General features: G+C 37.2%; 1 protein-coding gene across 1 annotated transcript in view; it reads left to right on the forward strand.

Moving 5' to 3' along the window:
* The window catches only part of Oga (O-GlcNAcase), a 402,181-nt gene that overhangs the window by 252,954 nt on the left and 123,569 nt on the right, over positions 1–25,658 (forward strand). Inside the window, exon 8 of the mRNA XM_090385453.1 lies at positions 15,157–16,101. Coding sequence (XP_090241579.1) covers positions 15,157–16,101 — 945 coding nt within the window. The remainder of the gene's footprint in view (positions 1–15,156; positions 16,102–25,658) is intronic.

Raw genomic sequence — 25,658 nt, forward strand, 5'->3', positions numbered from 1 at the left:
ACTTGGACATTAAACCTGATATATCTTCATCAATATCATTGATGAATACACAAAACAACAATGGGTCCAGCACCAAACCCTGGGGAACTCCACTAATAACATTTGTCCATGAAGAGTAGTGTCCATTGAATACCGCTCTCTGTTGTCTCCCACTCAACCATCCCTTTATCCATTGTAGCAACTTAACCTTAATGCCATACCTCTCCAATTTGTACAGCAGTCTTCCATGTGCAACAGTATCAAAAGCTTTCCTGAAATCCAAGTACGAAATCCAAATCGATTCTGGCTATTTGGGACACATTGGGACTAGTGCATTTTGGCCGGATTAAGCGGCTGCCCCAATTATGCGAAGTTTCACGTAAATAGTTAAAAATACAGCTTTAGGATTGATTTTCTGTATGATCAAATCATATTACAATGGACTCACCATAGTAAAGTACCATTCACTATACGATATGTAGTAAGCGCCGGTCATTGTGATCACATTTGTGAATTAAAGTTCAATTCTATTAAACAGCGATTCTAATCATCAAAAAACATTAGGAGCAATATTATTATCCACAGCCTATAAAAGTAAAGGTATACTGTATTAAAGACAAATTTAGTCTTTATTACATTGCCAATTAAATGATACATGAAAATTGAAAGAATATTTTCCACAGGCTAGCAAAATAAAAATAAATTTACTTTTACATGCATAGCTTAATTAATACGTACTGTAATATGTACATACTATATCTACAATAAGGCCTCTGAGGTTGGGATTATTCATACCACCAATTTTAAACACACACACCAACCGTTTATGACTGATTGAATAATGAAATAAAATAAAATAAAATGATAGAAAAGACTGTAAAATAATATTTACAAAAAACTTTTAATTATTTACAAAAAACTAAACTATAACAAAAGTAAAATAAGTAAATAAATTAAAATGCATTAAAATATAAATATAAAAGCGATAAAAAGACGATAAAAAACACTATTAGAGCTTTCGGAGGTGTCTGCCTCCTTCCTCAGTAATAGTGAGACTTAAACGACACATCCTTAAATACCAGGTTCACGGCACACGTGGATGACCAGGCGCATACTCAGCATTCCTTTCACTTGTACCAGAACCGGAAGTGGTCTGGACACGTGGAAAATTAAAACGTTTATCTCTTGTCAAAACCACCACCTCAAAAAAGGGGTGAAGCCTAACTCCCCTGTCTCTGTTCATACTATTGTTACCAGAGGATCCAATCCACAGACTTTCCAGCCACTTGCGGTCCCAGAATCTATGCACCCGGTCAAGGATGACAGCGTTGTCGGGGGAGATCTGGTGTTGTTTTTCCCAATAGTGCTCGGCAATGGCGGATTTATTGAGCTCTGCGGTCCGTATCGCTTGTGAATGTTCCCCCAGACGGTCCTTGAGACGCCGTCCTGTCTCTCCCACGTAACATTCCCCACAATCCGGGCATGTGATCTCATATACGACCCCACTACTAGAATCCCTAGTAATGGGGTCTTTGACCTGTGACACTACTGTGTGCAACCTCCGGCCCGGAAGCTGCACACAGCATGTCTGAAAGTCGCGAAGCATCCTCGCAATGCAATCTGACAGGCCCGGATAGTAGGGAACATACACTGTGGTAAGCAGTACAGGCGGACTACCCGATTGGGCTCTTCCTCTCTGTTGTATTCATCAATGACCCTCTGGAGGTAACCGCACCTCATAAGATCCGTCATGATGTGCCTAATTTCCTTCTCCCCCTCCTCAGGGGTACTGCAATGTGTTTTCACCCTACCCAAAAGTGCTCTGGCCACACTATTTTTATGTTGGACAGTCTGTGCCATCCTATAATGTGTGTACTGGCCCCTACACATTGGTTTCCTATAAACCTTAGTTCTAAGTCTGGGGCTTCCCTATATACCATTATGTCCAGAAATGGGAGGGTACCATCTATTTCTACCTCCGAGGTGAATTTTATAAAGGGGGAGAAACCATTGAGAAACGAGACCACATCTTCCTCTCTCCCCTTCTTTACAATAGTAAACGTGTCATCAGCATATCGTTTCCACTTACGCATAGGGAACTCCAATCTTGCGAAAACCCTATTCTCGAATTCCTCCATAGCCAGATTTGCAGCAATGGCGCTGATTGGAGAACCCATGGCTGTACCGTGAACCTGTTTATACATCACTCCTTGGAAAACCAAGGTTGTACTAGAAAGACATAATTCAACAGCACCACATATATCTTCTATGTTTAGGTGGGATCTAGCACTTAAAGTATTATCCTTTTGTAAAGCCAACCTCACACATTCTACCCCATGTGCTATGGGGATACTCGTAAATAATGATATAACATCTAATGACATCATCATCTCGTCCTCCCCTATTTCTTGACTCCTTACAAAGTTCACAAATTCCGCACTGTCTCCAATGACCGCGGACCGTCCCACAACCGGGGAAATCAGCTGCGCCAGATATTTTGATAAAGCATACGTAGGGCTACCAATGAAGGAAACTATGGGCTGTAATGGAACATTCTCCTTGTGTGTCTTAGGTAACCCATAAAATCTGGGCAGTCGACACCCTGTTGCATGCATGGACCAATACTTGTCCTTTGGAATCTTTTCCATTCTTAGCCAGGAAAGCAGCATCTTATTTACATGCAGTTCTAAGCTAGCCAAGGGGTTTCTGTGGATAATCTTATAAGTACAATTATCACCTAATAAGTCTAACGCTTTCTTGTGGTAATCTTTTTTGGTTAATACCACAGTTGATCTGCCTTTATCTGCTGGTAGGATTATAATATCTTCGTCCCGTTTAAGTTCTTCTAGTGCTTTCTTCTGTTTCGGGGTAAGATTTGGAGCAATCGTTTTTGCTTGGCCCAGGATAGCGACAGCTTTAACACGAATTTGATTAGCAATATGTTCAGGTAATTTGCTAATTGCCCTCTCAATACCCATAGATGTTTTGGTAATTGGAGGTTTAGGGAGTAGCAATGCAAACTTAGGTCCAAGAGCCAATAGTCTCTCTTGTTCTTGGGTTAACGATTTGCCACTTAAATTCTGAATAAAGTTGGAATGGTCGCTACCCCTAAATACAGTGGACTGCTCCTCTAATAACGGGTGAAACTTCCTAATATGTCTCTGTTTATATGAATAGGTAATCCTATTCGTCCTCTCCAGAACTAACCTCTTCACACCTATCAGGTGTAGGGGGGACAATCTACTACTAATATCACCTAATGCTACATCAATCAATCTCCTACTATGTCTCAAGTCATCATGAAGTTTCAATCCATGTATTCAAAACCTTCTTTTGATACCATGTGATAATCCTGGACAAATGGGCATCTTTAAATGGTGCCTTGATCCTAAATCCATGTGGCATAAGATTATGATCCCTGCAACGGCAGGCAAACCTTAAGTGCTGTTGCTGTTTGGACTCAGCTATGCTATATCTCTGGAACCTTCGGATGTGCCGCAAAACTGTATGGCCATAAACATTAACTATATCTGCAATAAGGCCTCTGAGGTTGGGATTATTCATACCACTAATTTTAAACACACACACCAACCGTTTATGACTGATTGAATAATGAAATAAAATAAAATAAAATGATAGAAAAGACTGTAAAATAATATTTACAAAAAACTTTTAATTATTTACAAAAAACTAAACTATAACAAAAGTCCCTGGGGAGTTCTGCCTGTACCGCTTACCACAGTGTATGTTCCCTACTATCCAGGCCTGTCAGATCGCATTGCGAGGATGCTTCGTGACTTTCAGACACGCTTTGTGCAGCTTCCGGGCCGGAGGTTGCACATAGTAGTGTCACAGGTCAAAGACCCCATTACTAGGGATTCTAGTAGTGGGGTCGTATATGAGATCACATGCCCGGATTGTGGGGAATGTTACGTGGGAGAGACAGGACGGCGTCTCAAGGACCGTCTGGGGGAACATTCACGAGCGATACGGACCGCAGAGCTCAATAAATCCGCCATTGCCGAGCACTATTGGGAAAAACAACACCAGATCTCCCCCGACAACGCTGTAATTCTTGACCGGGCGCATAGATTCTGGGACCGCAAGTGGCTGGAAAGTCTGTGGATTGGATCCTCTGGTAACATTGGTATGAACAGAGACAGGGGAGTTAGGCTTCACCCCCTTTTTGAGGCGGTGGTTTTGACAAGAGAGAAACATTTTAATTTTCCACGTGTCCAGACCACTTCCGGTTCTGGTACAAGTGAAAGGAATGTCTGCCAGGGGCAAAGGTTGATGACGTTGTAGAGCGAATATCATCTTTTAAGGGCACAAAAGGTGATATAGTTGTACACGTTGGCACTAATAATATTAAGAGTAGGAGACCGGCAGAATTACTTAACAAGTACAGGTCACTGTTGAACAAAAGCCGAGAATTAGGTTTGAATTTGAAAGTGTCTGCAATTCTGCCCAGACACGATAGGAGGGAGTATATGATGAGAGCCTTGTCGATCAATTCGGCCCTGGAAAGATTGTGCAAGGCTCAAGGGGTAGAATTTTTTTCAGCCTGGACTGTACTTGTTAACAGGAGAGATTGCTTCTACAGGGATGGGATACACTTAAATAGAAAGGGTGCAAGAATATTTGCTGATGCTATCGAGGCAGTGTTAGGTGGGGTCGGAAAACTGCTAGCTTGGGGGGAGACAAAGACCAATAGATTGACAGTAGCCACTGGCAGAGGTGAAAGAGATTCTTGCACTGCTTCTATTAGAATGAGCAGAAGCCTGAAAAACAAGATGCATGGTATTTCAGAGACTGCTGGGAGCCATTGCGGTACAAGTAAACACATGGGTTGTGTTAGGGTAGCTAAGAATAGAAACAGGTGCAGGTATACTTGCGTGTACACCAATGCTAGGAGTTTAGTAAATAAATTTGATGAATTTGAGGTATTGCTCAAAACATCGAAGGCAGATATTGTTGGGATATCAGAGACGTGGTGTTACACAGATATAAGGGATGCAGAACTGCAGTTTGGGGAGTACGTCTACAGAAAGGATAGACAGGATAGGAAGGGAGGAGGGGTTATGCTATTAGTTAAGAAACACTTAAAAACCAAGGAAGTGAAGCCAGTCGACATCGCTGGACAGTGCAGTGTGGAGTCAGTTTGGTGTGACATAAACATTGGGAGATCAAAATTGAGAGTAGGAGTGTGCTATAGGCCTAATGACTCTGATGAGTTTAATAAGGAACTGTACAGGGAAATAGAGTGGGCCAGTAAATCAGAGTGTCTTATAATGGGAGATTTTAATTTCCCAGATATTGACTGGAATTTGGGGGCTGGTTACTCACACACTAGCAGGACTTTTGTGGATTTATTGGATGATTGTTTTCTACATCAGCATGTTCGGGAGGCAACTAGAGGGAGTAATACTCTTGATCTGATTATCAGCAGTGATTCTTCGTGCATTAAGAATCTGCAGATAAATGAACCACTAGGTGGCAGTGATCACAGTGTGCTGAAGTGGGATTTACTCAAAGAGGTAACTACCATTAGGGGTAAAGGGAAGGGTTATTGCTTCCGTAAAGGCGACTACGATGGACTGAGACAGTATTTAAATTCTATACAGTGGGACCAACTGATGATGTTACCAACAGCAAATTCAAAATGGGAAGCATTCAAAGAACTTATCTTGGAAGCTACTAGGCTTTACATACCAACTAAGAAATATTGTTCAAGGTTTAGGCCAAAATGGATGTCAGATGAACTAATGAGGCATATGGCAGAGAAGAAAAATGCATGGGATACGTACAAATTAACACATGACACAGAAGCCTATGATAGATACAAGTTGTTATGCATCCAAGTTACAAAGGAGGTTAGGCAGGCAAAGGCAGATTACGAGAAATCCTCGGCAAGGGATGCAAAGAAAAACAGCAAAGAGTTCTTTACTTATGTAAACTCTAGAAGGAAGGGGATGAATCAGATTGGTCCACTTGATATTGATGGGTCAAGTGTTGATGATCCTGCTCAGGTAGCTAACAAACTAAATGAATATTTTGCATTGACATTCACACATGAGGAGTTATTCAGCGAGGGGAATGCCAGAGGTCTATTCAACTCTAGCAGTAAGCTACAGAATCTTGAAATAACTGAGAGTAAAGTGGAGGAGAAACTGTTGAAGATAAAAACAAGAAAGGCACCCGGGGTGGATGGGATCTATCCAGTTATATTAAAGGAGGCAGCAAAGGAAGTAAGCAAACCCTTAGCCATAATTATGAGAGCTTCCTTGGACTCAGGGGAGGTACCCATAAACTGGAAATGTGCAAATGTGACCCCAATTCACAAAGGAGGATCAAAGGCTGACACAAGTAATTATAGACCTGTGAGCTTAACTTCTGTTCCAGGAAAATTAATGGAGGCACTGGTTAAAGAAGCACTGCAGGATCATTTAGACAAGACTTCAGTTATAGCTCAGACACAGCATGGTTTTGTTAAGGGGAAGTCTTGCCTGACCAACTTGATTGGATACTATGATGCAGTCACAAAAGAACTGGATGCAGGGAATAGCTTTGATATTATATACTTGGATCTTAGAAAGGCTTTTGATACTGTTGCACATGGAAGACTGCTACACAAATTGGAGCAGTGTGACATTGGAGGCAAATTGCTGCTATGGATAAAGGGGTGGTTGAGGGGGAGAAGACAGAGAGTGGTAATCAATGGACACTGCTCATCGTGGACTGATGTTATTAGTGGAGTCTCTCAGGGCTCAGTGTTGGGTCCATTATTGTTTTCTGTATTTATAAATGATATTGATGATGGTATATCGGGCTTAATGTCCAAGTTTGCAGACGATAGAAAGGTTGGCAGGGTTGTCAAGGACACTACTGACACTATGCTGCTGCAACAGGATCTGGAAAGGTTGAGCAGATGGGCTGAGAGGTGGCAAATGAAGTTTAACATTGACAAATGTAAAGTACTACACATGGGAAACAGCAACCCCAGAGCAATGTATCAACTCTGTGGTACTACACTGATAGTGGTAGAGAACGAAAAGGACCTGGGGATAATTGTGCTGGCAGATATATATGAAGTTCTCTGAGCAGTGCAGACGGGCTGCAAGAGTAGCTCATGGAGTATTGTCAATGATATACAGGAATTTTTCCAGCAGGGATAAGGAGGTGATTATTCCATTGTATAAGGCGATGGTCAGGCCACACCTAGAGTACTGTATACAGGTCTGGAGGCCTCATTTCAAGAAGGATGTAGAGCTGCTGGAACGAGTACAGAGAAGGGCAACAAGATTAGTGAATGGAACAAAGGGGTGCTCTTACGAAGAAAGGCTTAAGTTTTGCAAATTACAGTGTCTGGAGACTAGGCACCAGCGAGGTGATCTGATAGAGGTGTATAAAGCCTTGAATGGTTTAAGCATGCTCAATGCTGATGGGATTCTTCCTCTAGCTCAGAAAAATCACCTGAGAGGGCATAAATTCAAATTGAGGAAAGACAGATGTAGGATAGACGTGCGGAAATTTGCCTTTAGCCAGCGGGTGGTTGGTTGGTGGAACAGACTTCCATCCCTTGTGGTGGAGGTTGATAGCCTAAATAAGTTTAAGGCTCAGCTGGACAGGTATTTTGAACAAACAGAGGGGTGAAGTGGGTTTTTTTTTTTTTTTTTTTTTTTCTGATGCTGCATAAGCTTGCTTTCTTGCATCAAATGCCTCTACTAATGCTAATGCTAATGCTGAGTATGCACCTGGTCATCCACGTGTACCGTGAACCTGGGATTTAAGGATGTGTCGTTTAAGTCTCACTATTACTGAGGAAGGAGGCAGACACCTCCGAAAGCTCTAATAGTGTTTTTTATCGTCTTTTTATCGCTTTTATATTTATATTTTAATGCATTTTAACTTATTTACTTATTTTACTTTTGTTATAGTTTAGTTTTTTGTAAATAATTAAAAGTTTTTTGTAAATATTATTTTACAGTCTTTTCTATCATTTTATTTTATTTTATTATTCAATCAGTCATAAACGGTTGGTGTGTGTGTTTAAAATTGGTGGTATGTACATACTAACTAGTTGACATTTCTTTTCACTGACATTTGTGGGTGGGGGTTAATATTTAAAACAGTAAAAAAGATAAGCAATCAATAACAAAGAATATGGCACACACACACACAAATCACAAGTAACACAATACTCGCAAGTGAGAACGGAGTAACAAGTTACGAAGCTTAAAAAATAGGAATGAAGAGCAGATTCTGAAAATTAATTTTTTTTTATGATTAATTATGATTACTAACAGAAAAGCCCAGTAAACAGGGGACTCCTAATTGTTTTTATTGTTTTATGGTTGTGACCTCCAGAAATCTGACCGAACCATGTGGTATGGTTGGAGACAATTGTAGGGTAATCTCGAGTGCTGCGGTCTCCTGCCCCAATTAAACGGAAAATAGCCAGCGTTAAGCGAAGCAAACCCTGGCTATTTTCTCGATTGGGTTCTGTTCTTTAAGATTTGTCCCAAATAAACGGCTGCCCTGATTAACCAGTAACCGAAATAACCGGAATCCACTGTATATGATACAAAATTATTTTTGACATTCAGTTCCTTTGTGACCACATCATAGTATCCAATCAAATTTGTCAGACAAGACCTCCCTTTAACAAACCCGTGCTGCATCTTAACTATTACTGCAGTCTTGTCTAGATGATCCTGCAATTCTGCTTTAACCAGTGACTCCATTATTTTCCCCGGAACACCAGTGAAACTAACAGGTCTATAGTTACTTGTGTCACTTTTTGAATCCCCTTTGTGAATTGGTGATGCAATTGCACATCTCTAGGTCATGGAGAGATGTGCAAATAAAAACAGAAAATACTACATAATCGAAGAATATTGGTGGACAAAGGTGCTTGGCCAGATTTTATTTTCAGGTTAAAAATAAATAAATGTAAAAATTTATCTGTCAAATTCCACTTTTTTCCTTTCTTTTTTTTTTTTTTTTTATCTTGATGATTATATAAAGCTTGTCTCATCATTGAAAATATGCTTTGTATGGCTCTTGTTTAGCAGAAGTACTTTAAATGCAGTTTTGTAAACAGCCTCTGGATTGGTAATCTGTTTAGAACTGGAGAGCTAAGGCTCATATTGAAGAACATTTACTTAATCACAGTGTGCAGAATAACAGTTTTTAATATTAGTAGTGGCAACTGATGCAAGGAAGAAACCTTATACAGCAACAGCCAAAAAAAAAAAAAAAACAGACTTGGAGAACAGATTGCAAATTCCAAAAATACTTAAATTATTTCCAAAATTTTAGATATACTAAAAAGATACTCTAAAATTTTAGTAACTTAATGAATGACCAATTTCAAATATCATACAATAATACATATGCCTTCTTAAAAATGAGTAGCGTTTATTTTCAAATACAGTAAACCCCCGCTATTCGCGGGGGTTGTGTTTTGTGTTCCTGAGAAATGCCGCAAATACCAAAAACACGAATACTTAGTTATGGCTTCCATAGTAATAAAGGGATTCCGTTCCAAAGTATGAAATATATAAGAAAAACTAGTCTAAAATTTTGTCTATGTATGTATTATATGTACCTTCATAATATCACTATGTACATAGTGAAATGCAAGCATATGGTATCGAAATGAAAATAAGAAACAATTTAATATTAAATGTATTATTTATTAGACATTTAAAACAAATCTTTCAAACCAGCGCCTTTTCTAGCTAAAAAACTTATCCCGCCAGTGCTATCACCAGTTTCGCTAAAGTGTTGATAATGGAGTTTTGCCTTTTCACGAATGATAAGTGAACTTAACGGAATTTTATTTTTGAGTTCAGTCTTCTATCCACAGATTTAAAGCTTTTTCCATTTTTTCTAATTTAACATCACGAGTTATAGAGCAAATTTTTGAAGCAATTAGCGCGTTTTCACGGACACTACGGCGGATTTTTTCTTCCGATTTCTAGATTGATCATACCGTTGACTCATTGATTTTATAATGTTTTTCCACTGAGGAGACACTTTCACCATTAGAAATTTTGTCTAATAACTCAATTTTATTCGCTAATCTCATCACCTTCTTTGATATTTTCACATTTCCCTTGTTATTCGTAGCCATATTTTTTTACAGGTTAGAAAGAACTTGTCCACAATAAAGTCACTTTCTTCTTCTAACAGACTCGAAAAAGTCTGTTTTACACTGCAAAATGGTAGATTTATCACTTTTGTAAGCATATCAATTTATAAATTGATAAATTTATTCAATTTGAGCATATAAATTAAAAGCAAACGACGAAACCTTCCATGACAAGTGCATAACACATACTGAACGAGGATTAGCGAGAAACATCCACGCTCGCGATTTTGTCACCCCTTTCCCCCCACCCACTGAGCACTGTTTTGACCGGGAAAGATAATTTTAGCCACGCCCATGTTTTTTTATGGCGGAAAATGTTCACGGCGCTTTAAAATTCACATTTTTTTTAGGCTTCATTTTATATTAAATCAGCGACCGCGAATACAGATACTGCAAATAGTGGGGGTTTACTGTACTTTAATCAAATTCATAATGCATTACGTACATTTTATTTCCTTAAAAATGTTTGCCACTAAGATTTTTTCTTATGTAGTCCAATTTACTTTCCAACAAATTCTTTATTAATCCAATTGAAAGCTGAAAGAAGCACCCTTTTTTGGTTCATATTTTATATTATTTATATTTGGTTCAGTAGAACCAAAATTTCTCCCTCTTTCCCCATTGCTGTACAATGTTTTTCTGTTACACCCCTGCCCCATAAACAGAATACAATATTTTATGAAACCTTCCTGTAGACCTGTACCTTGAGATCACAGTATGCATTCCATGCAAGGTCATGGTACTTTACTGCACTCAGAAATTTAGATGTACTTTCATACATTTCTTTCAAGTCAAAGTAGAGAAACTGATGGGAATGCATCGTTAGGGTAATTGATGCTGCAAAACTGCTTTTAAACTTAATTTTGGGACGTCAATAAATATATCATTCATTGGGTATTATGTTCAGTGGCCAGTTCAGTTCATTCAGAAGACCACTAATATTTTTACAGAAACACGTACCACCCTCCTTAAAAAAATATTTTTAAAACAGTTTATGCTATTTTTGATATACTGTAATTTTAGTTCCTGCTTTGAGAAACTTCCATTGTTATAACCTAGAACCAAGGAGTGAGCTTGCTCTTCAGATAAGTTTAAATCACAAACTAAGTCATTCAACTTTTCTTGCTTAAATAAATGTGATATGTTATAATTTTCTGGTTGGTAGTCCATACCTGTTTGTCAGCAACACAAGAATCTGCATTGTATTCATCGTTGCTTCCTTTATCCATCTGGTATTGTTAGGTCATTATTTTATGGAACAGGTGTTATTGCAGATGATATGTTAGGTACTTGATGCTGTATTTGTTTTTTCTGGATATCCCTGATATTTTTGTTATGCAGTTGTCAGTGTGGCTGCATGGTTCTCACTACACCATAGGAACAGCAAAAGGCATAATTCTTTAATTTTCCCAGTTAGCCGCATCCTTAGATTTGTGCATGTAACAAAGCAAATATGTAGAGCCCAGTTTTGTCCTAATCACCAGTCTTACACTAAAGTAAAAAGCATATGCATGGTTGGTAATACTGTAGATTTTAAATAAAATAAAATAAATTATTCTGTCTATCAACATTCGACTTAATATGACAGGTTGTCGCCTTGTTGTTCCCATTTTCTAAAGTCGATGGATTTTGGCAAAATCAGCTTTCAAATTTTTCTCTCATAGCTGATATTGCACCCTCCTTCCATGATTTTCTAGGGCATCCTTGTCTTCTCTTCCCTTGTGATATCCAGTAATAGGAAATTTTAGGCCAACTCTCTTCATTCAAGTGTAGAAGATGTCCAAACCATCTCAGCCTCCTGTTTTCAATTCGTTCTATAATATATTCATCTGCGTGCAAAAGCCTTCTAATTTCCTCATTCGTGACCCTCTCAAGCTTGGATACTCTAGCAGTTCGATGAAGGTAGACCATCTCTAGTGCCCCAAGCTTCTTTTTGTAACCCTTTCAGTGTCCACACCTCACATCCACTAATATGAAATTTTAGGCCAACTCTCTTCATTCAAGTGTAGAAGATGTCCAAACCATCTCAGCCTCCTGTTTTCAATTCGTTCTATAATATATTCATCTGCGTGCAAAAGCCTTCAAAGTACCGATTCAACTAATGACTGTCTGATTTTTTTTTTTTTTTTTTGTTTTCAGGGAGATATTGTTGTCCTACCATATAGAATTGAGGGCACAAAGAATCTTCCTACTTGATGAATTCATGTGCTAACTTTCTCTTTCCCCAGTCCATCCTTAGGTATGATACATCCAAGATACGTGAAAAAGTCAACAGGTTTTGCATGTGTAGATTGTATAACTTCCAGTTCGTCCACATTATTATTATTATTACTACTAGCCATATAGTGCAAGAAAGCCTGAGGCTTATACTGCACCAGCTAAGGCGCCTCCATAGCCAGGTGGGCAGGAGCAGCAGTGCGCAGCACACGCTTCTTGATTAGACCGGGGTTCGAACCCGTGACCACCAAATACGTAGGATGCAGAAAGGTCAGGGAATGACCACCGCATATCCCCCTAGCAATATGGCCTTAGTTGCTAATGCTCCTAAAATCCAAATAACAAACAAACAAACAGCACCAGCTAAAAAAAAAAAAAAAAATTTCCGAGTTACCCTGAGAGAGGGAGGTAGAAGGGAATCACCAAGAAAGAGGAGAATGATGATATCCAGCTCAGGACCCTGGGTGTGCCAAGCCCATACTCACCAGATGTGGGTGCTCTGTTGTGCTTATGAATTGTGTTTTTGTTAAATTGATATTGAGACAACTTTTGGTAATATGTAAGATGCAGTTGTGTTAACATGTATTCCAAATCATAAGCTTCTTGTGGTATGATGAGATGATGATAGGCAAAATTGAGATTACATAAATATCTGTAATTAATTGGTACTCCATTCTACAACAGCTTCTTTTCCATTCTTGCAAGAAAACATTAAACAATAAAGGTGATAAGCTACATGCTTGCCTCAGCCCCTTTGTTGGATAGATTGGGTTAGATAGACTTTCCAACTGTAATAAATGCCACATTGTTATCATATTGCCTAATTAGTTCAAGTTCTGAATCAGTTGACATCTGTTGTAAGGCTTTCCATAATTCCTTTCTTGGAACAGAATTGTAAATCTTTTCTAGGTCAATGAAGGCAAAGTAGGTATCTTTATTCCTTGCTCTTCTTTTCTCCACTAGTTGCTGCTGAATAAACGAACTCCGCACATGTGTTACCAGACCTAAATCCACTTTGTTCTTCGCTAATCTTATCACCTCCTCTTGTAATTTTAACTGAAGCACCTTAGAGTACAATCTGGACATAGTTCAATTCACACTTAGGCCTCTATAGTTCCCAGGATTCTGCCTATTTCCTTTTTTATAAATGGATGATATATAGCTAATTTTCATTCCCTCAGAAAGTCAAACTCAAAGGAAGAATTCATTTCCTTCGGAAATGAATTCTTCCTCTGAATTTTTGTTGTAAATCATCCACACACACATGCGTGCGCAGCAGAACTTCTGAGGGCAATTTAGATGCTTCTTTTGCTTCTCTTTAAACATTTTAACAATACAAGAGGTGTTTGAAAAGTTCGTGGCCTAAGTTCAAAAGGGTAGTGGGACAGTGTTAAAAATTTCTATACTTAATGCAATACACTTCGAATAATAACCCAACAAGTTTCATGAAGTTTCAATACTGTGTTTTTAAATTACAGGTCCTGAAGTCAACAAGTGTTTGAATGTTGTTTTGCAGGAAAGATGGACAAAATCAATCACACTACACTCATCCAGTATTCAGGGAAAAAAGGGACTAATGTCAAAGGTAGTTCATGAGGATATGGTTACAACATTGGGGAGGATGCCTCTTCCTATTCCATGGTTAAGCAGGAGTAGCAGAATTTAAACAAGGATGGGAGAGCCTGGAAGATGTCTCACATTGGAAGAACTGCAACATCCATCAATCCAGAAGTTGTTGACATTGTGCATGATCTGGTAATGTGTTATTAACTAGTGACAATTCGGTACTTTGCCAGCACCTTGGGCATCTCACCTGAATGTATGTATCATATAACAGGTTCTTGCTATGAAAAAAAAAAGTTATCATGATGGGTCCTAAAGTTGCCAACAGCAGACCAAAAACACACAATTTGTCAAGTGAACTTTTGCATCATTTTCAAGCAGATCCAGCAAATTTCCACACAAGGTTTGTGACCATGGATGAGATGCAAGTCTATCACCTTCAGTTAGAGATAAAGGTGCAGTTCAAACAGTGGAAACAACTCCTCATCCCCTTCAAAGAAAATGTGTTATTGATTAAATTTGTTGCTTGTCTCTGCAGCCATTCTAACAGATCTAGATCCTTCCTAAAATGAGGCTTCCAGGCTTGTATGCATGTGGTTGTATAATGCAATAAATAGCTTAACCATTGTGTTATACAACAGTGTGGTCACCTCCTTGCTCCTTCTGACAAAATTCTTCAATATCATTGAAAGAACCCCATGAGCTGACCTAGCAGCCTCTCAGTGAACTTTATATGTGACTACACAATTGCCACCAGGTCTTTTTTTTCCCCACTGCCTTAACTGTGATACCACCCAATTAGTATATTCTTGGATTGCAACTTCCTATATGCAGTGTCTTTTATTTTTTTTTATGTTAACCTCAATGCCACCTCTCATCTCATCTAGCTAATTTTTCCAAGGTCTTTTTTCTGTGATTAATTCATTATAAAATAGGAAAGGGGACTTCCGAAAAACGTATAAAACCTGAACTATATTGATAACACACAATAATTCCCTGAAAATGTGAAATTGGAATTTTTCTGCGGGCGTAAATTTATGAAAAATAGCGTAATTTCTTGTGCAGCAAATGAAATTACTGTTGCCAAATGTTAAGCATTTGTGTACTGTTTTTTTTTATAAGTATGCCAGTTCATTTTGCATGTTAAATAATGATAAATATTCCCTGTGTCATTTTAAACAGTTAAATTTATAATTTATTTGGATGTAAAAAAAATTAAGATATGATTTTTCTTTTAACAGATGATTCTGTAACTGCTGATATCAAATTAGAAGCAGAAAGTGAAAATGGCTCAGTAGAAGACATTCCGTCTCATATAGGTCCAAATACATATCACCCTAAGAAAGCTTTAAAAGCTGCAATAACTGATTGGCTAATGGAGTTTTACAGAGCTAAAAATGCCTATGGGAGAGTAGTTCCAGCACCTTTTGTGCCTACTCCTATTCCTGCATGTCCAAATCCAGTAGTGAATACCTGCATGGCTATTACTATGGCAGCAACATCATTATCTCAGCCTGGTTTGACTAGTCCCAATATAATTAGCACATTAGGTGCAGAGGATTCCACATTTCATCCACTTTCTAGTGAACTTGTTAATTCATTGGTTTCCCCTGTACAACCGCCTGAACCAAAAGAGGAGGCTATTCTTGAACCAATGGACTGTAATCCGTCTCCAGCTAATTCACCAAAACCTGAGTCTCATTTAGAACAATCATGTGTTTCTGAAAGTGTTGGGAAAGTTGATTCCAATCATTGTGATCAATCTAAAGATCAAGATGGAGCCGAAGAAATGCAAACAGAACCTGTTGACAGTACAAATTCTAATAGTGAAGAAGAATCAAAACAACTGACTTATGAAGAAATTGCTTTACTAGTTGACTTATTTTATTTACCCTTTGAACATGGAAGACAAGGTCTCCAGTTTTTACAAGAATTTTATTGGTTAAAGACTCATGGACATATTGTGTCCGAGCACAGAAGGAAAAAAACAAATGAGCCAGATAATCCAGAGGTTCAAGAATGGTATGCAAGAGCTGCCAAATTTGACCAAATGACTCATGCTGTTGGCAGGTTGTTAGTACGCCTGACGTTTTGTCCAAATAGGTCTTTGTTATATGATTTATATCCATATGTCTGGGACATTAAAGGAGTAATATCTCTGCTAAATTCCTATATAAAGTGGATTGGTAAGTGTTTTTTTTTTTTGTTTGTTTGTTTGTTTTTTTTTAAATACAATGTGCATTGTAATATGACTGTTTTCAATTGTTTTTATTTATAATATTTATTCTATTATCTTTTCCCAAACATAAGTATAAAAATATAACTATAAAATATCACTTAACTACAGCAAACTTGCTTCCCATGTAACTTCCTTTTCATCAAAAAAATACTGTATGAGTATTAGCTTAATGAAGAGCACAGACAATCAAAATTTAATTTTTCAACATTTTGAGAATATTCCTTTTTTTTCTTCTTTTTTATGTTACAGTAAATATCTATGATATTCTCTGCGATCCTTATCCTTTAACTCTGTAATATTCTCTATAAAGAAGAGTGGTAGTACCTGCTCATTTATAATTACCTTTCAGTATAGTGCTATACTTAATTAATTCTTTGTATGTTTCCTGTTTTTACTGTGAGTGTTTGTTTATATGTAAATTACTAATATTTGCTGGATGGTTATAAAGAAGATATCAGCTGAATCAGGTCAGTTTCAAACCATCACCAATGGTTTGACGAATGCCAAGCTGGTCCTACATCTGGCTAATGATATATCTCATAGCTTTCCTGTTACAGAATTGCATAATACTTATCAGTCCATCACTTTCTGGATTTTTCTTGCTGTTTACTTAAGGGACAGTTTAATGCGATATTAATCTGTAGCAAAGAATGTTAGTTAATCTGTAAACAAATGTCCAGTATATCTCTATTTGCCTACACGGGGTGAGCATTAGGAAAGACTTTGCGGCATGAAAGACAGAAAAATGAAGCCTTTCTGCTACATGAGTTGTTAAAATATTTATGTACCTTTATAATAAATAACAGCCTAAATATATATATTTTTTATTTTTTATATATATATATCACCTTGAGTTTAACCCTCCAGTTTGAGGAAAAAGATGAAATACCTGAAAAAAATAAGTTTTGGTCTGGTTTCTGAAAAAGCTATCTTCATAGCTTCTCTGAAATTGTCGTCACTTGAACATCAGCACCCACACAGGTGCTTCTTCAGATTCTGAAGAGGAAAACAATCACTGAAGGTCTGGACTGGACTTGTGGTGCAAGTGGTTTAACGTCTGGAATCTGTAATTGCTTTATGAGATTCAGTAGCAAATGTTTTATTGTACTTGTGTACAGTTATATTATCATAAAGAAGCAAGATAACTCTTGTCAATTTTCCTTTTCTTTCAAAAGCAGCACTAGATATCTCCAGTGATTGTTTCTTGTAAGGCATATGGTCTGTGAAAAAACATTCCTTCCATATCCCAAAAAAATGGTGGCTATGATGTTCTTGGCAGAGAGTTGAGTTCTGAAATTTTTGGGTCGTGGTGACTCATATTTCCACTGCATGGACTCCTGTTTTTTTTTTTTTTTTTTGATCCCAGTTATGAATAAATATTTCATCACCATTTACAATTCTTGAAAGAAAATCATGTGGTTGTGCATCTTGTGTGTGTAAAATTTCCTAATAAATTTTAGCCTTTCACTGTTTCTGAACAAGTGTGAGCATTCTTGACACCCAGCGAGAGCTGACCCTTTGTAATGGCTAGGTGTTCATGGAGGTTGGTCAGTACTGACCACCCAGATATTATACATTAAATGGCAGTTAAGAAACTTTAATATGTCTGTTCTGCATAACCAGTTCTTCAATTTTTTGACATGTTTCTGGAATTTTCACTACTTTTGGTCATCCTGAACAGGAGTGATGTTATTTGGATTCTTGGCCCCATTTAAACGACTTAGACTGAAATTTTATCTAGCATTCAGAAGGGATAGAATCATCATACTTTGTATATAGCTTTCATTTGTTAATGAATAACTTTTGATCCATTCACTACTTTTGTCAAAAATTTCAGTAATCACACTTTGTTTGATACGTATATCTGTAACATCCACCATTTTCAGCTATTTGTGTCCTGCACTCATGAGACCAATCACGGCACCACTCAATGTGGTGAAACTAGAGACCTCTAGTGACTATGCAGTGATGTGTGAAATGATCTATGGCACCACATTTGAAAGCAAAAAATTAGGAAGCGTTACTTTCATACCGATTGTCATTCATTATAATTATATGCAAATTCCAAGCTATATTTCTATTCAAATAAGATTTCTGTGATCAATTTATCTCACAGTTCTCATAGAAACCTTTACTTTACCTCATGGAATATCCATGAGGTAAAGTGAAGTCTTGGTTATCAAGGTTCTGTCATCTTTAAACATTTATTAAAGATTGAATTATCAAGGATTGTGCATCTGAAGTGACCTTCAAAATGTATGAAGTATGCACTGTACTCTATCATTTTTGATTTCTTGTCTTCTGAGACTATTACATGCCATCCTCTTTAACAATATGATTGGATAAAAAAAAAAATAATAAAAAGATTTGAATCTTCTTGTAATTGCATATAATTACAGAATCTTCATTGACAATAGGCAGAGTTTAAAAAAAGGGAAGGTGTTTTCCTTTTCTTAATAATTACCTCATGGTAATAAATCAACGAACCCTTTATAACTTCCAAAGCCATTGGAAATACATGATTTCTTTGCCTATTGTGATTGTTATGTAGCTTATATTGCTCTCATATCACAAGAAAGTGAAAAGTGCGTTTACACATAGATTTTTGTTCAGGACAATTTTTGTATGCAGGATGGGCAGTTTGACCATGCTACTGGAATCAACACAACATGACATAAACGTTCTGAACTGGGTACTCTAACCCGGTTCCCCTTTAAAACCCCATCCCCAAGGCAGGGAGGAGACAGGTTTCTGTCTCCTCCTCTCCCTACTTCCCCCATACTTTGCCTGGTGGGGCTTGTCCCCACTGGCCTCTTTGGGGATTCCTACTGTATTGTACCCATCCTTCTACTTGCCCCCCCATCTTCAGTATCCCCCCTCTCTCACTAAACCGACTGAGTACACCCCTAACAATGCCGCCAAATTCTAATCAACGTCTAAATTCTACCGCTTTCTTGTAAATCTCTTTTGGCCTTTCCAAATTCCAGTGTTCAGCCCCCCTCCTTTTTTTTAATAGGCATAGCCACTGAAATCCTTGGAAACTAGGTGGTAGAGACTGCTAGAGTACTTAAATAATCTACTGGGTGCCTGGCCTGCCTCCTCGTGCCAAAGTGTGGGCAACAGTTGGTCTCAAATAGGGGCCCAACAGCTAAATGGTCAGAGAAACAACAGAACACTACACAACAAGCCACTCCCCACACACTTTTTAAATCTTTTGCCTCCACAGAGTTCTCTGTCACTTACAAAGAATACAATGCAGAGATGGAGGAGGAAACCTCTTGTGCCGTCAGACAATTAACAAAAAAAAAAAAAAAAATGTCCAATCATGATGTTCTTAGCACCATTGCAAGTGGATTTTTCTGTTTTTTTTTCTCTGAAACAAGTTGGCTGTGCAATATACTGGTTGAAATAGGGCAGTTCTGGGCTGGGTTGAATTCAGATGTGCCTTATTTTTCTGTGGAGCCCTCCTTAGAGTATGATGGCTTTGTTCTTGAAATATTGTTTTCCTGTCACATGAGATATGAAAGAACTGCTTGCTTTCCAATCATTAAAAACCTTTGAAACAGATACTTTTGAGAAACCAGTTATTTTTTCTTGAATCGTGGCTCCTGCTAAATGTGCACCCACAATAAGACCTTTTTCAAAGTCTGACAGATCATGTGTTTTCCCCATTCTGGCTTTGGATTACTGTAGTTGAACAGCCCGTGCAGCCTTCATACTCAGTGAGGCAACACATTATCACCCCACGTCACAGTTTTCTTTGCATTTATTTGCATATTTGTCATTGTCTTACTACAAAGGTTCATATTTTTTTGGCCAGTGTGTATATAAGACTGAAACCACTTCCAGATGAGAGAGGATCTTAGTTTTTGTTCACCAACCAAAAAATGTGTACACTGTAGTAGCTGGCAGTATAATTGCAAAACTAATCATGATGGCATTTACGAACAAAATTCCATCCTCTTGATTTTGTCTTCAGTCGACAGTTTCTCTACAAGCTGTAACTTGTAAGGTTTCATCCTCAAACAGTGAGGTAACACATTGCATACCATTGACCTTGATGCATTAAAGCTCATGACTGGCACATCATATGATTTCCCTGGGCTAAAATTTCCTCAAACCAGCTCTACTGCACCCTCAATGACTTCTATTCATCCCCCACCTCATCCAGGATGATTGCACAAACAGGCAGCCTTTCTGAATTTTCCATAATATTGCAGAACTATAGATCTACCTAGTGGTTTGTCTTTAAACTGTGTTTGAAATGTACTCATAACAGTGATGGCAGACTGCAGCTTGTTGAATCAAAATATGTATAGTGCCTTCTCGTGGTTGGTAAATTCCGTGATTATAGTTTTGTGGTTATGCCGCCTACTGTAGCGTGTGCGTTTTCCAGTTGGTGAATAAAAACTTGACAATATCTTTTATCACATGGAAGTTGCTTCAGGTTTTTATCATGTATCCTATTCGCACAGTAACATTTTATTTTTGTAAAGGAGGTTTGTGAAGGCTCGCACAATCGTGTTCTTTGTTCCGAAAAAAAAAAAATAATAAATAATAATAAAACTCTGCTACCAATTGTGAAATTTTCGTAACTGGTACAGCTAGCTGTAGCTATTTTGTACAATAGGTCCAACCGATTTGGTCTCAAATTGAAGATATTTTTTTGTACGTGTGCAGAAATATGGGAAAATGTAAAAATTCCGAATAGTTTTATTTTACAGAACTGGCCAATTTTCTCTACTAGCACTGCCTACCTTAAAAGAAAGAATAGTTTTATTTTACAGAAATAAGAAATGAGAAAGGATTTGAAACATTATCAAAGAAATTCGAAGCACTATCAGACATAGACTACATTTCTTTAGGATAGCTAGAGAAAAACTCTGCTACCAATTGCGAAATTTTCGCAAGGGATACAGCTAGTTCACAAGTTAATTTTAACCACTAAGCTGTGTCAGAGGAAAGTAGTACCCTGCAAAAATTAAAATCCAAATTTATTGAAGCAAAGATTATCATTTAAAAACATTGCTAATAATAATGCCAAAAAGTAATGATTGGAAACATGTCATGTTTTCAGATGAATCATCGGTCATACTTTTTTCCGACATCAGGCAGAATTTTTTGGCAAATGCCAAAGGAAGCACGTCATCCTGACTGTCTTGTGTTAACTATCAAACATGGAGGAGGATCAGTGATGTCAACAGTATCTTGGGATCTTTTAGATCTTGTCATCCTGAATGGGAAAATTACTGCTACTGATTACTTTGATCTTCTGAGTGACCAGTTTCATCCCATGGTGCAAACATTGTTTCCCACAAATGCCATGCTCCAATACAAACACGGCCTGACGTGCCCAATCTTGGTTTTAGGAGCATGAACTGATCCTGGCATTGTTTCTGTTGCGCCATGCAGTAGCCTAAAATGCAGGAAAAGGAAAGGAATTACAATGCCTGCTAGTGATTCAAATGGGACTAACAGTTACCTGGGTCACTAGGAAAATAGTAAATAAAGAAGTTTCAGGTAATTACAGATTGGAGCAACGTGGCATTAAGGACAAGTTTCTGCTGCAGATAAAGGGATGGTTGAGTGGGAGAAGACAGAGTGGTTATCAGTGAACACTGCTCTTCATGGACTGATATTATTACTGGACCCATTGATGTTTTCTGTATTTATTAATGATATTGCTTAATGTCTAAGTTTGCAGATGATACAAAGTTGGCATCATGATTAATGATAGGAATCAAGGTATGCTACTGCCACAAGGTATAGAAAAATTAAGTAGATGGGTTGAGAAATAGAAATTGAAGCTTAGCATTGGCAAATGCAGGGTACTGCATATGGGTAGGTAACTTACAGATTAGCTCTAATATGTTCTGGGGGCCTCATATTAGGAAGGATGTAGATCTGCATTCAAATGTTGTGTAATGATCTGGGAAGTGATTATCCCATTGCATAACTAACAATAATGGTAGGCTGCATTTTACACATTTCATATTAGGAAGGATGTAGATATGCTGAAATGAATGCAGAGAAGGGCTACGAGATTGGTGAGGGAACAAAAGGATTCTTTTACCAAATTAATAATAAATTAATTAAATACATTATAAATTAATTACCATACAGATCAGTGTTTGATTTGTCTTATTTTTCTGTATCAGAATATTCAGTTGCTTCCTCCTGGACACTTTGCTGGTTTATTCTAATAGGGCAGTTTTACCAGCTGAATATGCCATGATTTGTCTTTAGTTTTGGACCATCCCAGTTACCCAGAAAGAACTGAGCAGTCGATTCATGAAAGACTACATAACCATTGCAATTGGATCTGTTCTACAGATTTTTTAAAAATTATGCATTTAAGGCACCTAACTAACAGGCCAAATTTTTCCATACCATTCAACCTTGGCCTATTCACATTATTCTGATATTAGAAATTTTGCATACTATAAAGCAAAGCTATCTTTGCACACCATTTTCTTGGATATATCATATGCATTTGATCCTGTCACACTACTTGATGATTGGTCTCCCTGGATCTTTATTAGATCTCCTTCACTTAATTCTTAATGCATTTCTCATTTCACTATAATCAAAATCATATTATAAAGTTGCCAAATCAATATTAGTGTTTGTAAAGCATGATCACAAGGGTAAAATGAAAATGACTAATTTCTAGGGAATTTTATTGCCAATCTTGTTCTAAGTTTAATACTAAATTTCAATTGATTTTTTTTTTATACTTTTCATTACTTTGTAAATTGGATTAAACTCATTATTGTGGTAGCCTTATAAGTAGCATTGCCAAAGAAATTGTTTCTGAAGTAACCAGTAAATTCACAGAGAAACCTAGCTTGATGCTATTTTAACCCCCTCCCCGCACTTCCTTGGAAGCAGGAGGAGATGTGCCATGTGGTGGCACATCTCTTGCTTCCTTGAAACTTTGAAAATGTAAAATAGCTAATACTGATTTCATCTGTTGTAGCTCACATTTAATGACTTCTTTATCAGTATTTTGTAAGGGAATTGTTGTTAGACTGTCTGCTATCTCCTGAGGGACCAGTTAGTTCCAAAACAGCCATTGTGACATGTTTCATCTTTTAAATAAATGGCAGCTTAACCAGTTGGTGATGCCATATGTTTGAAAGTAGTGCAGTACCATGGAAACTCGTAGTTAAAGTAAAGTTTGTTCTGCTGCAAGCATTGGGACCATTGCAGTAATTAGGTGTTTAAATCCTGGTGGACACAAAAATGCTGTGTCCACCAGAATAAAACTATGAAAGCCTACTTTTCATAGTTTTGTCCAAAATAACATTAGCTGTTTTTTTTTCACTTAAAAGCTATTTGTTGGAATGTTTTTAAATTCCATAGTCTTGGGCTGGCTGCAATCCTCTGGTATTGTACACACACACAGTTTCACACACTGAGAGATTGAGCCCACATACCTTGCCGCAAAAAATCCAAAGCCCATCATTAGCTACTGTGCTGCTGTTCGGCTGAAATAAAATAGGTACAGTGAAGTTCTAAATTCTTTTGCCTTGACTGTTCAGAGTATAAATGGACATTTCCTTATTTAATGAGATAATGAAAATTCAAAAACTACGAGTTTTCAGCTTTTTGTAAATAATGTTTTCTGAGAAATATATTATTGAACAAAACTTGTGTTATCCTATTTCAAATCATCCAAATATTTAATCACTACTCATTAAAAGCTTCCACTTATTGGGTGTGAAATTGAACCCATGTAACAATTTATTATGAAGGCGTTCCTTAAATATGTTCAATAAAAAAGAATTGGAAAATATTTTCATAAATTTTCAAACCACAAATGCAGATCAAAATCAAGTAATGTAACTGAATTATTGATTTAAGTCACTGAATGTCTGAGAGATTTAATACTGAACTTTCCCAAGGGAAATGATAAGTAACTTTATGTAAAATAACAGTTTTGTGTAGATAAAAATAATTTTCTGTTGGTTGGATTATTGGAAAGAAAAGGGGAGGTACAACTTTGTTCATATTTATTGTTCTAGGTATTATTTAAATAATAGTTATGCTGCTGACTCATAATTCATACCCATTAATGAGCACAATCCAATGAAACTTATAAAACTGTTTGGTTGTTTCTAAAACAGTTGATGAATAGGTGATTAAAACAGCATGTCTTAGTATGTACAAGGTGGTCCACAAGTAAGAAAATTATTTTGAATAACTGCTGAAGTAAATATGTAAAAGTACCTTTACTTTTACAATGACAGAAAGGATTGAAATTGCAAAATGCCATGCAAAGTATGAAAATACTGCAGAAATTGCATGCCAGTTCAAGAAGTTTTTTTAATACAAACCACCCACAATAAAGACCGTAAAGCGAATTGTGAAAAAGTTTGAAGTGGGAACAGTGTACAATGTATCAAAAGCTGTGATCTTATATCTTAAAGACATCTGCCAATTTGGAACTTGTAACAGAGGATATTGAAAGACAACTAAAAGAGTCTCAAAGAAAGCAAAGTTTGGAACAAAATACCCAAGCTTAAATGGAATCATAAAGGAATTTAAATACAAGGTTTATATCCATGTAGCTATGAAGTTTGAATGAGGATGACACAAATCGAAGACTGGAGTTTGCCAAATGGATTTTGGTCATAAGCGTTGCAAACCAAGATACTGTTGACAGTTTTTGGTTGACTGATTAACACATTTAAAGTAAATGGAACTATCAATCACCATAACTGTGTTTATCACTTAACAACTTCCATTTATTCTTTAACAGTTTAGATGCTATTGGCTTGAGAATCTGGGTTGGAATTTGCACAGGAGATATTCTTCGGACTTTTTCTGTCTGCGGGAACTAATGAGTAGGATGAAAAGAGAAAGCTAACCTGACTACTAAAAGACAAAATCATTCCATTAATGCAGTCAAATCAATTTTCAGCATTGCTCTTTTTTTCTTTTCTTTTTTTTTTTTTAATGTAGGACGGAGCACCAGCTCACTATGCAAAAACTGTCTGCAGATACTCAAACAAAAAGTTCCCAATCAATGGACTGGACAGTGGGGTTCCATTGAATGGCCACTATTCTCCCTGGATTTGTGGGGATTCTTAACAGATCAAGTACTTAGTATTAAGCCCAGGTCTCTGCTGAAGCTCAGTAGTCAGTATTTAAGAGAATTTGAGAATATTTCTCAGGAATTGTGTTTTGTGCGTGTGTGTTGCTCTGTATGATTGTGAAAAATACTTAAACAGTGGCCATATAAACTTTTATTTATTTTTTTAATTTTAAGGTTATATATGGCCTTTCTATTTTGCTAACATTAATTAAAATATATATTTAAAATAGCCTTATTTAGAGTCAACCATCTTTTCGTACTTATGAACTAGCCTGTATGTTTCTTTTATATTCTTCAAGCCATATGAAACCTGTAAAATGATTGTTCAGTTATTTAGGATGAACCATTGTCATGCGTGTCATTCATGGTGCACATTTGTAAATATATCGACATGCAGCCATTCA

The sequence above is a fragment of the Mastigoproctus giganteus genome, chromosome 11 (genome assembly GCF_048544385.1).
Source record: "Mastigoproctus giganteus isolate SK-2022 chromosome 11, ASM4854438v1, whole genome shotgun sequence".
Lineage (NCBI taxonomy): Eukaryota > Metazoa > Arthropoda > Arachnida > Uropygi > Thelyphonidae > Mastigoproctus > Mastigoproctus giganteus.